This window comes from Nothoprocta perdicaria, unplaced genomic scaffold, assembly GCF_003342845.1.
Source record: "Nothoprocta perdicaria isolate Ctin4 unplaced genomic scaffold, notPer1 scaffold_75, whole genome shotgun sequence".
Lineage (NCBI taxonomy): Eukaryota > Metazoa > Chordata > Aves > Tinamiformes > Tinamidae > Nothoprocta > Nothoprocta perdicaria.
Genome location: NW_020456032.1, coordinates 1387429 through 1400610, shown reverse-complemented (window position 1 = coordinate 1400610; position 13182 = coordinate 1387429). Strand labels below are relative to the sequence as shown.

The following is a 13182-nucleotide window of genomic DNA, read 5'->3' as shown; positions in this document are numbered from 1 at the left end:
GCATGAAAAAATATTTTCTGTTTTTGTGTTTGGAAAGGAAGATGCACTTGTGAGCAGAAGTCTTTGATGACAAGGCAGTGCACACAGCCTGTCGCCTCAGAAACTCTGTTTAAAGCATTCAAGGGACATTGATTAAGCACAAACGGGAAGGATAGGACAGTGTCATCCTCAGCTGTCCTCTGTGAGTACCCATCAGACACAGATATTCCTCAGTGCACCTTCCGAAGCTCAGAGCAGAAATCCACAGCTCCCCACGATGCAGTGCCAAGCACCTCCAAGTTCCAAAATTCACTTCTCTCCTCCCAAATACAGCCAAATGTCCTTCTCACATCACCTGCAAACAGCCTCAGCCCAGAGACCCAAACGCTAGGTTCTCACACCAAATCCACATGTAACAGCAGCAAAAATGTCTTTTCCCAAGAACGTACAGAAAATCTGAAACAGAGGAAGAAACTTAAAGCCAAGAGGACACGGATACTGTGCTTCTGAGCTCATTAAGACAACAGAAGACATGTGTTGACCCAGACATACTTCCCTAGCTACGTACAAATTCCTACTCAGCATTATGGCATGCTGGACCTTGGAAGCTCTCTGACTTGCATGAGAAACGTCCTCCCTCATCCCCAGCACCATGGGAACCACTCTGATGGGAAGCTCCAAGTGACGGAGCAAAGTACAGAGCAGGAGGGTAGGCAGGAAAGGAGCTCCGCGCTGGGGTTAGCCAAGCTCAACGGAGCAGCGTTGAGAAGCTCGGCCTATGTTGTCAGGTAAGAGATGAGCTCTGTGCCACACTGGGATTGTATTTAGTGAATACAGGATTGTATTTAGTGAATATGGGAAGAAATTCCAGCAGATTTAAGGGCAGACATTAGGAAATGGATAATACTTCATCCCTTGGCATGCAATAGACTACCAAGGAGCATCCATTGGCCAGGCAAGAACATCCAGCCCAGAGGTCACTGGGAATGGTACAGAGCATGCTAGAAACACTGCAGTCTCTTGAAACCCAGTCTAATGACGCAACCAAAAATCTACGTTGTCAGTTATTAAATGAACCAAAACTCACAGTCACAGCTCTGTTTCTACCAGAAACACTCAAACAAGAACCATGATGAAAGAACTAAGGGTACATTTACAGTGCTGAGGATACAGGCCCATGGCCTTGAGGACAGGCCATTGCACACTGCAGCAAACTGCAGGTAACTGCACCACGTGGGAGGAATCCAATCCACGCAAGAGGACACAGCAGCAGTAGAAAGGAGTGCAGAGGATGACCAAAAAGCCAAGCACAGAGGCACAGAGAAGCGCCTCTAGGTGCTGTCCTGGAGGAGTGCAGTGGTCTCAAACAGAAGGTAGAAGATGAGCAGCCTGGCATCCCATGAGTGTAACACGCTTCAAGGCAGGAAAAAAAAAATTGATTTGGAGGGACAAGAAAAAAGAAGTGTGTAGCTGTGACAAGAACCTCAAAAAGAAACATATCAGGCTCCATACAACAGCTTAAAATAAATAAGCTAAGCTTTGTATGATATGCACATACAAAAGTATACATGTAAGTACTTATGGATGGACAAATATAACTGAAAGATTAATAGACAATCCCAAGACTAGTTAATAAACAGTGAATTCTAGAGATGAGCAGACTGTCTATGAGCACCTCCAGCACTTACAGCAGGGAGCTCCTAGGCCACGGGAAACACGTGTCTCATTGCAGACAGGTATTACATTCCCCTACTAATCACTTGCTAACTCTTGTACTGAACTTTCAAAGTGGTGGCTTAAAAGGGATGCTCTTACATGCTCTAGGTGTGCCTGCTTGAGCAGGAAGGTTGGACTAGATGATCTGTAGAGGTCCCTTCCAACCTTAAATATTCTGAAATATTCTGGATCTTAATTTACCCAGGCGAGGAACTTCCCTTCCAGTGATGGTTGCATCCCATCACCACAGTAAATGATCCTCTGTCCTGCAGGTTGATAGTGACTATTTCTTGGCTTTTATTAAGAGATCAAGGGCTCTTCTGGGCCGGAGGAGACTCTGAGGGACACATTCAGCTCCAGCAGCTGTGGCAAAACAGTCCTTGGGAGAAGAGCCACTGTCTCCCCTCCGGGAGGAGTTCTCACATCAGTCTGGTAGTACATTCAGATCAAAGCTATTTATTCCCATCCTCACCAGAACATTAATTAAAAACATGCTGCGGGCCACACCAGTGCTGCTGGAACGTGGCCCCAGCTCAGCACCACCACAGCGGGCCCAAGCAAACAGCCTCACTGCCACCAGCAGCAGCACTGCCAGCTCCCTTAGGCCATCCAGAGAAGCATCTTCCATACTGGTCCTTCTGGACCATACTGGACCGGTCCTTCTCTCACCTATCCAGGTGCATCTCAGCCCCAACAGCGTCTGGTAGCACAGCCAGCTACAAGGAGGAGCGCAGCCCCAGGACGCAGCTGGAACATTGGCCGGCAAACATCCGTCACGTGCCTGGTAGCCAGGCGGACCGGGATCTGCTGAGGGACTTGCACTGGGAATCAGTGATACACCACAGACCTGGGAAGCCAACAGCATAACTTCATGATACCCCGAGTTCTTCCCTTTCTACTTAACCTTTCCAATATTGACGTTTTAGGCCCCTTTTCCTGCCTTAACTCCTCCAAACCAGGGTATGTAGATAAGACCTAACACCAGCTCTTTCTCCCACCTATTTCTGCACCCAAGACGTCTCTCTCCGACACGGGCCTGCTCCCCAGCAGCAGCGTCCTCGTGGAGCTTCCCAGGGCTGCCTTCACCTCCCCAGCAGGGCTAAAGCTCCAGGCCAGGGTGCCACGGGCCCACTTGCCCTCGCCTGTGGTTGGTGCACGCTGCTGAACACACCAGCCCCACTGCACTCACCAGCGGGGCTCTGCTGGCCCTGATTCCCTGGCTCCCCTCTGGCAACCTGCGACTCGGATGGCTTTGTGATACCCCTGGAAAAGCAGGTTCCAACAGGGGCCAGTGAGCCACACACATGTGCCAAGAACTTGGCGTGTGCAGGAGCTTGCAAGTGCTTCCAGTGATCCCCAGGGCTTGGAAGAGCTCGTGCATCCTTACCCAAACACCCTTCACCAGGGTCTTCCCATCCACGGGAGGTTCTGCATGGCACAAGCAGCTGAGAAGGAACCCGAGCCCAGAGGGCTCTTTGTTCACCACAGCTGTGGCTCAAGCGCATGGAGAAGCCACCTCAGACGCTTCCCTGGGAATGGGAATTCGTGCTGCACAGCGAGTGCAAGGGGGGATGAGGGGTCAACACCTGCATTCCCCAGAGGTGGTGGGAAGCCAAGGATGCTCCTGCAGATCAGTCTCCTCCTGGGGGCCACCAAGGCCTCCAAGTCCCCTGGACGGGGCCGGGCCGGGCTAGTTTAGGCCGGCAACGGGAGCAGCTTTCTGTGGCCGCGGTTCCACTCCACCCTGGCTCGAATGCTTCCTCCTTCCTTGTGGTTTCCCGTGCAGCGCCGGTCCTGCCGGGAGCTCCCAGGAGCGCCGGATCCTGTGTGCGCCCGGCCTGAGGCACCCCGGCTGCTCCCAGAGCGGCTCCCCCCTCTCACCGGGCTCCTTCCGGCCTCTTCGAGCACACCAAGACCACGGGAAAGGCCACAGGGCTCTTCCACCTCCCTGGTTTCGGAAGTGAATGGCCACAGCCCCCCTGCAAGCGCTGCCAGGGCTGTCCACCAAAGCCCAGCACCCACCTCGCCGACAGCCGCGAGCCCCTCGGAAGCGCGCAGGCATGCACCGCTGGTGGGGATTTGCAGGGAACAGGCAGTTAAACAGTTATTCCCTGCTCTTTTCAGTCGCCCTCGGCCCCTTCCGTGCCACCCCAACACGCGCGGGCTCGGCCGGCGACGGGGAGCGCCGGCCACGCCGCCCACCCGCGCCGCGGCCTCGCACAACCGACCGCCCCGTCCCGCTCTGCCCTGCAGAATGAGGCATTTTGGAGCACGAAGGGAGGGAGAAGAGGCTTTTTGGCAGGCAGGGAAAGCACAGCCACCCAAACGGAGGAGCCAACCTTCAGAAGAGCAATGCATCTCCATGCCAAGAGCTCGGCTCTTTTCCTGCCTCTTCCCGGCTTGCAGTGCTGAGCTAACAGGCTCAGCATTCACCCCCCTCGCACCGTGCGGCAAATGGGAGCAGAGAGGGGAAGAACGGGACTCAAATGAAATCCAGACCCAGCCAAGCAGCGTTTTTTTTTTTTCCCCTCCTTTTTCTCCCGCGCTCCCCCCTGGGCTCCTGCTGGAACCACATTCTGTCTAGAGGACCCTGGAGGATGGGGGGGAAGAGGAGGAGGGGAGAGAAAAGTAGAAAGGAAACACGGCAAGAAAAAATTAAATAAATAACAGAATTCACTGAAATCAAGCCAGAGTGGGGCTGATTCTCCTCCTAAAGTGCAGAAGCTACTGGGGAGGCAAGAGTGCAGAGGCAAAATATAACATATTAAAAGATCAATAGCCTACCTGAAATCCGGTCCCTCTCCATTACTACAGGATATATTTAGCATCCACGTGTCACGGCCGTCCCTTTTTTCGGTGGCGTCCCCTTCTTTCACCCACTCTCCCTCCCTCCTTGCCTTGCCTCCTCCTCCTCCTCTTCCAAAAAAAGCTCTTTGTCTGGTCTAATTTCTTCAATCTGTTGCAATCATGAATGCATCCAAATTACCACATTTCCATGTGCTGATCATATGTTTGTGCTCCAAACTGAAGTAGCTTTGTCCCTTTGAAATGAAAAGGAGCAAGAGAGAAAGAGAAAGGAAGAAGACAACAGAAAAAGGGGGTGCATGACCCCAAAACTGCAGCTCCCTGAAATAATCCACCAGGCTCAAGAAAACTGAAAAATCCCGAGTCCTCTGTAAAAGTCTTAAAGCTACAGCATGCAAGTGTCCACGGGAAGGCTCCAGTCTCCACAGTTCTCTCTCAATATCCACCAGGAGATGCTTAAGGAACTTGGCTCCGTGCAAGAACAGAGCAAACACAACTGCAGCTTCTCAAATCTCTCTCCGCTTCCGCGGGCTTGTTCTGCTGCCACTTCCTCTATTCCCCTCCTCCTTCCTCAACTTCAGCGGTTTGAGAGAGCAAAGATCCTGCTCGTTCCCCCACGCAGGCAGCTCCGCAGTTCCGATTCATGCATAAACTATTTGGCTGATGGAGGCTGCCCGCATTCCCGGGCTCGGCAGCGCGGGAGGCGGCTACCGGGCAGCCCCCGGCTCCGCCGCCGCGTCCCAGCCGGGCGTCCCGGATTTGCCTTCGTGCTGTGCCCTGCCCTTGGAGACAGTGCCAGCCCTGCAAGGATCGCTGGAGCCAGCCCCGAAGCAAAAGCCGCCGGCCCTGGCAGGAGTCCTCGGAGCAGGGCTGGGCTTGGATGGCACCTTCTCCTTACTGTGAAATCCCAGCAGATGCGGAATCCACGGAGCAGCCCTGCGGGCTGGGATGCAGGGATGGATGCGCCGGCGCCCTGGCTGCTGCAGCGGGTTGGTCTTGGTGGAAACGTCCACCTGGCCAGTGGCCAGGGACGGGCGGCAGGCGCTCGGGCTCCTCCGACACGGCGCGGGGCGGCCGCTCCCGGGCTCGGCTGTGTCCCGGGACACCGCCGAGGGCCACAGCTCCCGCATGCACCGTGCAGATCCCCTGTGTCACTCCCAGCCCATTCCCAGGGATAATCCGGAGGCAGGAGTCCACAGGCCAGGTGTGAGCACCCTCGCATGCCCCTCCGAGCAGGCCAGCACGCCGGTGGGTGCACCAGTGGCACCCTCAGGGCTGTACACGTCACTCTCCTTGCCCTGAGATACTTGCAGTTCACATGGAAAATTAAACTTGTTACGGCTACAACACAATCGGGCACTTTCCTCTAGAACATGGGCAGAATTAAAGAGTGTTTCCCAGCTCCATGAATAAGCTTCCAAAGAAGGAATCCACTCATTAAAAGAACTGCTGGGACAAACGCCTTGGGTTTTGTCGCCTGGTTTTACCTTGCATTGCTTTTTGGTCAGAATATTAAATAAAACAGAGTCAAAGGAAGCAAACTGGGCAAACTGGTATACTTTCCCTTACACCAGCTGATGGAATATCATCGTCATCAAGCCAGAGGGAGGAACAAGGAGAACAGCCCATGGGCTCAGAGGAGCACTGTGGTCTCAGTGAGCACCCCAGAGGCCCCAGCAGCCGCTGCAGCAGCGGACACAAGAAAATTGGTAGGAGGTCGTTCCAAAACAGCCCATTCCCCAGGAAAGTTTCACTCTGATCCCCAGGGGTTCAAATCTGGATTAGTCCCTAGGCAGGAAGGTTCAGATCCCTTCTCAAATTCCCCATTCTCTACTTGCTATTACAGCTTTGCCTGCTCCTGCTGCCAGGGCCCAAGGCACTAAAGAGGGGACAATAAGCAATGGTTTCCCATGCACAATCAGCAGCCATATATTTCCTGCCTGATATTTAGAAGGTGCTGGAGACAAAGAACGGCCCAGGGGAGCCACACAGTTACATGCAGCCCAAAATCCAACTGCTTGCTTTCACCAAGCAGACTTTATTGCCATACTCCTTGCATCTGATCCAGGCTCAAGCTGAAGAGGAAGGGAAAAGCTCAGGGGAAGGATCAGAAAAGGAAGAAGGTGAATGGAAAGAAAGAAGAGATGAGGGCAGCACACAGGATTCAGCCTGTGGGTTTTAACCCATCAAGACCCAGAGAAGCTGGAGCAACAAAGCAAAAGCCTCATTCCTCCAAGGGTAGATCAACACGGGACACTTAGGGAAGTGACCCCAAATTGCAATTGATGCAATTGAACTTTAAATGCACAAAATCTAAAGAAAGATGCATTTCTTGATAATTCAAGTCTCCAAGCAGGTTTTAGTGGATTCACTTTCAAGCTGCAATTGTGTGTCCTCATGTAAACGGGTCCTCACAAAGCAATGCTACCACACTGCAGGTAACAGATGTGGTGGAGCTGGTCTAAAGCACCGGTGCCTGCTGGACATGCCATGCCCACATCTCCAGTCACACCTGTGTGGGGCACCTGCACCAGAGCTGGCACCTGGAGCTGCAAGGCAGAGACCAGGATCTTCCCACCAGCTTCCATTTGAGAGACCTACCAAATTCCTGTTTGAAGAGGCATTTGGTGATCCAAGTATTGTGTACATCTAAACAGAGGAAGATAAAATATACTGCATTTGCTGTATCTCCTCTACAAGGCTGAATGAGAGCCAGGCCAATAGCAAAGGTTTGGAAGGGACAGATGGGAACCTGTGGCCCAAGGGAGGGCCAGCAGGACAGGGAAGCGTCAGGAGCAGCTTTTAGGAAGCCACCACCATCCACCACAAATCTAAAATCCGTTTCCATTGCAATAGGGCGGCTGAGGCCACGCAGGTGCCCCAGGAGGTGGGTGCTGGGTGGCAGCGCCCGCTTCCCTCCAACCCACCCAGCACGTTCAAAACTCGGTGTCATGCAGCAGCAGGAAGCTCTGCCAGGTGCACAGAAAGCTAGGAAGGAAACTGCAGGAAAGAACATCAACCAGGCCCTCCAGAAGCTCAGTGTGGATTTTCTCTTCCTTGCACCTTTCACCTAAGCCATAAGTTGCCTGTCTGCATGGGTACGCATTGGTACAAGTGGAAGTTGTGGAGAGAGCAAAAAAAACCCTCAATGACCATGGTGGATACACTGGAAAGTATTTTCCCTTCTACCTGGTCTTCTCCTATCCTAGGATGAGAGCCTACACTTAACAGAACCTTCCACCATGCTTTTCACTAGCCAAGTATCACCCTGTAGCCCCTGCTCCGGTGCCGAGTGAGCTGGAGAGGATGAAAGCTGCAAGTCAGTGCATGGATCAAAGGTTCAAACCACACTGACATGGGCGCTGGAGAATGGCGAGTGCAGCCAAAGGCCTCGAGGGGCTGCCGAGGCAGGGATCCCACACGGGCATTTACCACGCTCTTTTACCAGCTCAGCTCTCTGACGCTAGCGAGCTGGGAGGGAAGCAGAGAAGGCAAAGACAGAAGGGAACATATCTAAACCAAATTATATTCCGAGAAGCATTTCCAGATGAGAAAACACAGGTTTAAACTCAAACAGTGCGTTCAAGTGTTAGCAGCGCATTCCATTTACCTCTAGGCTGGATGAGACGATGACAGCACCTGAGCTCCTTTCAGTATTTGCTCCAAAAATTTCAGTATTTGCTCATCATTTACATTTATGAGCCCTAAGGATGGGCAGAAAAGGAAACACTGGCTATATATATATATATTTTTTTTTTTAAGGTAACAGAGGAGATGTCCTTCTTTCCAAGGGAGGCTCTTGCTCTCTGAGCACTGTGGCCCTGCTCATCGCCTCCTCACTCCTCCTTAGCTCTCGCCCATCCTGCCGGGCACGGAGCTGCCCTATCCCAGCCTGGGGCTCTGAGCAGTCCCAGAACAGGGCTCTTGGCCCACGTGTGCTTTGCCAAGTGCTGTTTTGCCCCACCCTGAAAATTCAGATGAGAAACCATGCTCATCTGATGCAGGAAGACACGGATCCTCGCTTTCAAGCTATTCTTTTGGCTACGCCAAAGATCATGTCCAGGACAACAGGTTCATCACAGCCTCGAACAGCATGTGAAATGACAGCAGAAGTAGCTGGCAGTAAAATGTCAGCAGGACATCCCTCCCATCCCCAAGCCCGTACCGCATCCTGCTGGGTACCATCCTGCTGGGATGCTTCCACACATCCCTGCTGCCCTGACGTTTGCCGGGGGAAAGTGTCCCTGTTAAGATGTGCTAAGATGAGTCCCTGTTAGGACTCTCGTCCACGCTGGCTGGATCTCTCCTCCCAAAAGCCTCAAACTGCCGGAAATCCCTTGCATTTCCTGCCCAGGCTTTCGGCTCGCACTGTAACACTCACGTGCTCAAGTATTAATAGCAGCTGGCAGGGCAGAATGAGCGAGCTTGCCCCCTCTTGGGACACTGCAGGGATTCTCAGAGAAACGTTAACTTCTCCCTTTATGCTTTCTTTTGCAGATTTCTCCCCAACATCAGGATTGCTCCTCATTCTCAGCCTGGGCTTTGCTGTTGTAGCAGGACACAGGGATGCTGCCATGGTGGGATGCACCAAGAGCCCAACGCAACGGGCCCCTTCGAGTCCTGATTGCTGATGAAGGGCCAATCCAGTGAAGCAGAGAAAACGCTCCAGATTTGGGCTGCAGACCCTGTTTCACTTGAGTGTCAGAATCACAGGACATCACACCATGCTTTGGATGAGAAATTCAACTGAAAAAAAAAAATATCAAGCCATGGACTGCTCCGCCGGATCAGTAAATCAGGAAAACATCTGCTGCCGGAGCTTTCCTAGGCTGTGTGTAGATCAGCCCTGCACATCTCCAGTAGCCTCTCTGGTAGCCCAGCTGCAAACAGCTGCCTTCTAAATGCAGCAAAGGACAGAAAAGAGGCTGTGCTCCCATCTCCTCTGCAGCCCTGGATGCAGGATAAATATAACCGGGAGTAAATCGGTGCTCTCTGCCCGAGGTGCAATTAGGGGGTTTGGTAAACACCAGACGCCGCCGGACGTGCCTGCCTTGGAGGCGCAGGACATGCCTGTGGTGGGCAGCCAGGGCTCGGGAACTGGCCTCTCGTGTTGACGGAGGACACCGGGCTCGGAGCGGGACAGAGAAAGCTCAGCAGCCACGGGCTGGTTTGCCGGCGCGCCCAAAGGCAGTCTGCAAACTGACGTTCCAGCAACAAAAAGAAGAAGGAAAATAAACACCATGGAGAGACGCACGTATCCTACCACAGAGCAGTGTGAGCACACGCAGCTGCTCAGGTAACCAGCGCTGCATGACTTGGCACACAAAAGGCAGGTCAAGACACACGAGCCTTCCCCGCTCCAGGCCCCAACTTCTCCTTCAGTGCAGATTTTCGCCCGTGACTGCGAGGAGGGGTGTCGCACTCAGCACCCCACGCTGGCACCCTTCAAAACTGCTCCACCAGTACCTTTAACACCTCGTCTCCAAATGCTCCCTTGCACTCCCACAAGTGCCAGAGCCCTGTGCATCCTGCACCGTCAGGGCCCTGCACGTGGCTTGTCACTTGTGGTTACAGCTCTCCTCCACTGCCACCCTCTTCCACCTCCTCTTCCTCACAGGCTGGTTGGGGCTGGGAGAGTTGGGAATAAACACATTCTTTTTCCTCTTTGAGTGCACTGTGTTCTGCTCTAGAGGCTTTATTTTTCCTCCCTCATTTGCAATGGAATGAGACTAACAAAGCCAATTAAAGTAAATTCTCACTGTCATTCCCCTTCTCTGCTTTCTCACCCCCTCCCTGCCGCGACCAGTGTGAGGCTCTCTTGAAAGGACACGAGCACCGGGAGCCTGCTCCAGTGACATCTGGTACAAGGCTATAAATAACCCCATTCAAGGCCCATCCGTGAGGACTCGCTCTCTGCACTTCTGCATCTCTTTCCATCAGGGCAAACACTACGGACCTTGTCACCACTCATCAACAAATCCACATCGCTCTGCAATGGCAAAGATGATGATTTTTAGGGTCTACAGCCAAAACCCCCAAACATTCCAGAGCATCAGCCCCAATTCGTTCCTGAACGATGCTCCCTCACTCACTGTAACTAATGCACATCAGCTATAACATAAGCACGTGGGATCCCCACGGCAGTCTCCCAGTCAGCTTCGAGTCCACGTGTCTGTGTTATGCAAGCACAGGACGTGTCCATGCGGGAAATCACGCACCTGAACCACGAGCAGCCTTTTTGCTTCAACTTATTGGTGCCTATTGGGGCTTTTTACATGCCCACATCCACGGGGCTTGCACTGCTGCTACAGGGACCTTCCTAACCAGCTGGAGACCAAACTTGATCCCTTCCTACTTACCCCTTGTGAAGGGGGGGACAAACGGGACCCGTTTCAAATGAAGACTGGTCACCAGCGAGTCCAAGGACAGCAAGTGATGCATGTGCATGGGGACGCCCCTTGGCACAGAGAAGCCTGCAGCTGGTGTGACCAGGGCAGGGCTTCCAACAAAGGGGAACAAAAACTGCCCAAAGAAATCCATATGACCTCATCTAGGGACACATCCAGAGCAACTGGATGCAGCCACGTGTCTCTAGTTAACCCTTCTGCTGCTCTATCAAGGTGAAAGATGCATACTCAGATACCATCACAAGATGTAAACAGCTATATATACACACTCAGCCTAAATACAGCATGGAAGTATTTAGCAGTTCAGGCAGCATTTCCCTGGGGGAAAGACTAGAAGACCTAGAAGAATCATTTTTATACCGCTCTGAATTAGCTTACATAACTATCATTCACATGCTACCAGAGAGCCCCTGACTTTAGAGATTTACTTCCACTATTCTAGTTCATCTGCCACCTAGCATAAACCCATTTCTGAAAAATATCTCTTACAAACTGTAGACAAAGAGAAAAGATGGTCTTTGGGGAAAAGTACTAACCTGAACTACAGAAACAACAAGTTCTGCTTCTATATTTACATAATCTTACTGGATTCATCACTTAAACGCCTGATTTTAGCAAGGTTCACTAACTTAGGCTATTCGATTTTATGCTTTGCTCCAAACCACATTTGTTCAGTTCCTCCACCCATCAAGTGACAGATCTTTTCAATTCACCGTGCATGGGCAAGAGTCCCCAGATTGAGGAGCAATGCAAAATAATAATAATAATAATTTTTTTAAACGATGCTTTCAGCGTCTCTGCTGCTCTATTTCTATTTCCTTAATCTATGAAAGAGGAACATCAACAGCTATTAAAGGGAAACTGCAAGGCTTAAGTAGGAAAAAGCAAAATATAAGACTTAAGTCAGCTCCTTGTGAATGGCTTTTTAAGAACGTTCACATAAGACTGGATTCTCCCCACTTTTATTAATCCTGAGGGTTGTCAGTAAACAGCAGAGCAATGCAGCTCCAGTGAAGAGTCACCACACGTGAGACACTGTCCCCAGTTCAGTCATGACTAATGAAACATTCCTTTCTTCCAAGATTGCCAGAGCCCCTTCTCAAGGGGCAGAGGGTGAAGACCACAGAAGACCACAGATGAAGAACCTCATCAACACAGGAGTCCCACAGCAAATGAATGTTGTGGTAACAGAGCCCTAAGGTTGGGTTGCGCTTTGGCAGGGGCTTTACACCACTGCCTGTGAACAGAAGCTAGTAGCTCCTACAGAAGCATACCAGGTGCCCTCAGCAGTCCTTCCATGCAGTGTCCTTGCAGTCAATAGGATCCTCAAACTCACACTCAAAGCAGGAGTGCTCCATCACTAGCACCTTCAAACCCCATTCCCATGCACCGTGGTTCCATTCAAGGCTTCCCACCCACTGTGGCTTTCGGCTTCTCTCTCTGATATCATCAACCTGAAAGGCAGACACGGGGTTCAAGCCAAAAAGGCCTAGCATGGGTTTCCTTGCCATCAGCATACCCAAGAGAAGTATTTGGACAGCATGAGACAAGCTGCTCTGAAGAAGGGTTTCATGACATCAGCGAGTGCCCCTTTGTAATGCAACCCAGAGTGTGGGCCTTAAGCTTTATGCCTCTCTAAATTATGCCCTGTGTTTCCAAGAAGCACCGAGACAAGTTGTGGTTGATCCTTGGCCAACTGCTGATGATGCAGAACTAGCACTGCTAGCGCCCTGTCTTTCTTGGACTGAGAAGCGGTGCCTGCCTTGGACTGCAGCTGGCTCTGGCAGGCTGCTCTGCTCCGGTCTGGCTGCCTCCAAGGAGCCTTGCAAGGAGACCAAGGCTGCAACAGGAAAGCAGAGGCACCTGGTCCCCTCCCGTCCCCTTGGGACTTCTCACCAACAAAGCACCTGACCCAGAAACAGAGCTGGCCCGGGAAGGGTTTTGCTGTGCACCTGGAAGACTCCCCCTTGCAAAGTCCAGAAGAGGCACAGAAGAGTCAATTTTAACTAAATTGGTAAACTATACCTTTTTCTGGACACTCCTGCATCACTCCCGTTCCTTCCTCTTAGCAAAAACCAAATTGGAGGCTGGAAGCAAATCAAAGTGCAGAACATCTGGCAGCCCAAGAGGAATACGAGGCGGATTTCTTCCACTCGGCCTGCTTAGGGGCTATTTTCTGGCCCGCGAGGCACCACGCACTCTGCTCCAGATGGCATATGTCAGCAAATACCTCTCTTTTACAAATTCATCGGCTATAATCCTAGCAAAGTGAAAG

General features: G+C 51.9%; 1 protein-coding gene across 3 annotated transcripts in view; it reads right to left on the bottom strand.

The window, feature by feature from the left end:
* Positions 1-13182, bottom strand: part of SEPT9 (septin 9) — a 140143-nt gene that overhangs the window by 97775 nt on the left and 29186 nt on the right. The window contains exon 1 of one of the 3 annotated variants that reach the window (XM_026051424.1): positions 4480-4530. The exons of the other annotated variants lie outside the window; for them this stretch is intronic. Coding sequence (XP_025907209.1) covers positions 4480-4501 — 22 coding nt within the window. The 5' untranslated portion in view covers positions 4502-4530. Of the gene's footprint in view, positions 1-4479; positions 4531-13182 lie in introns of those variants that run through there. 3 annotated transcript variants of the gene reach the window in all.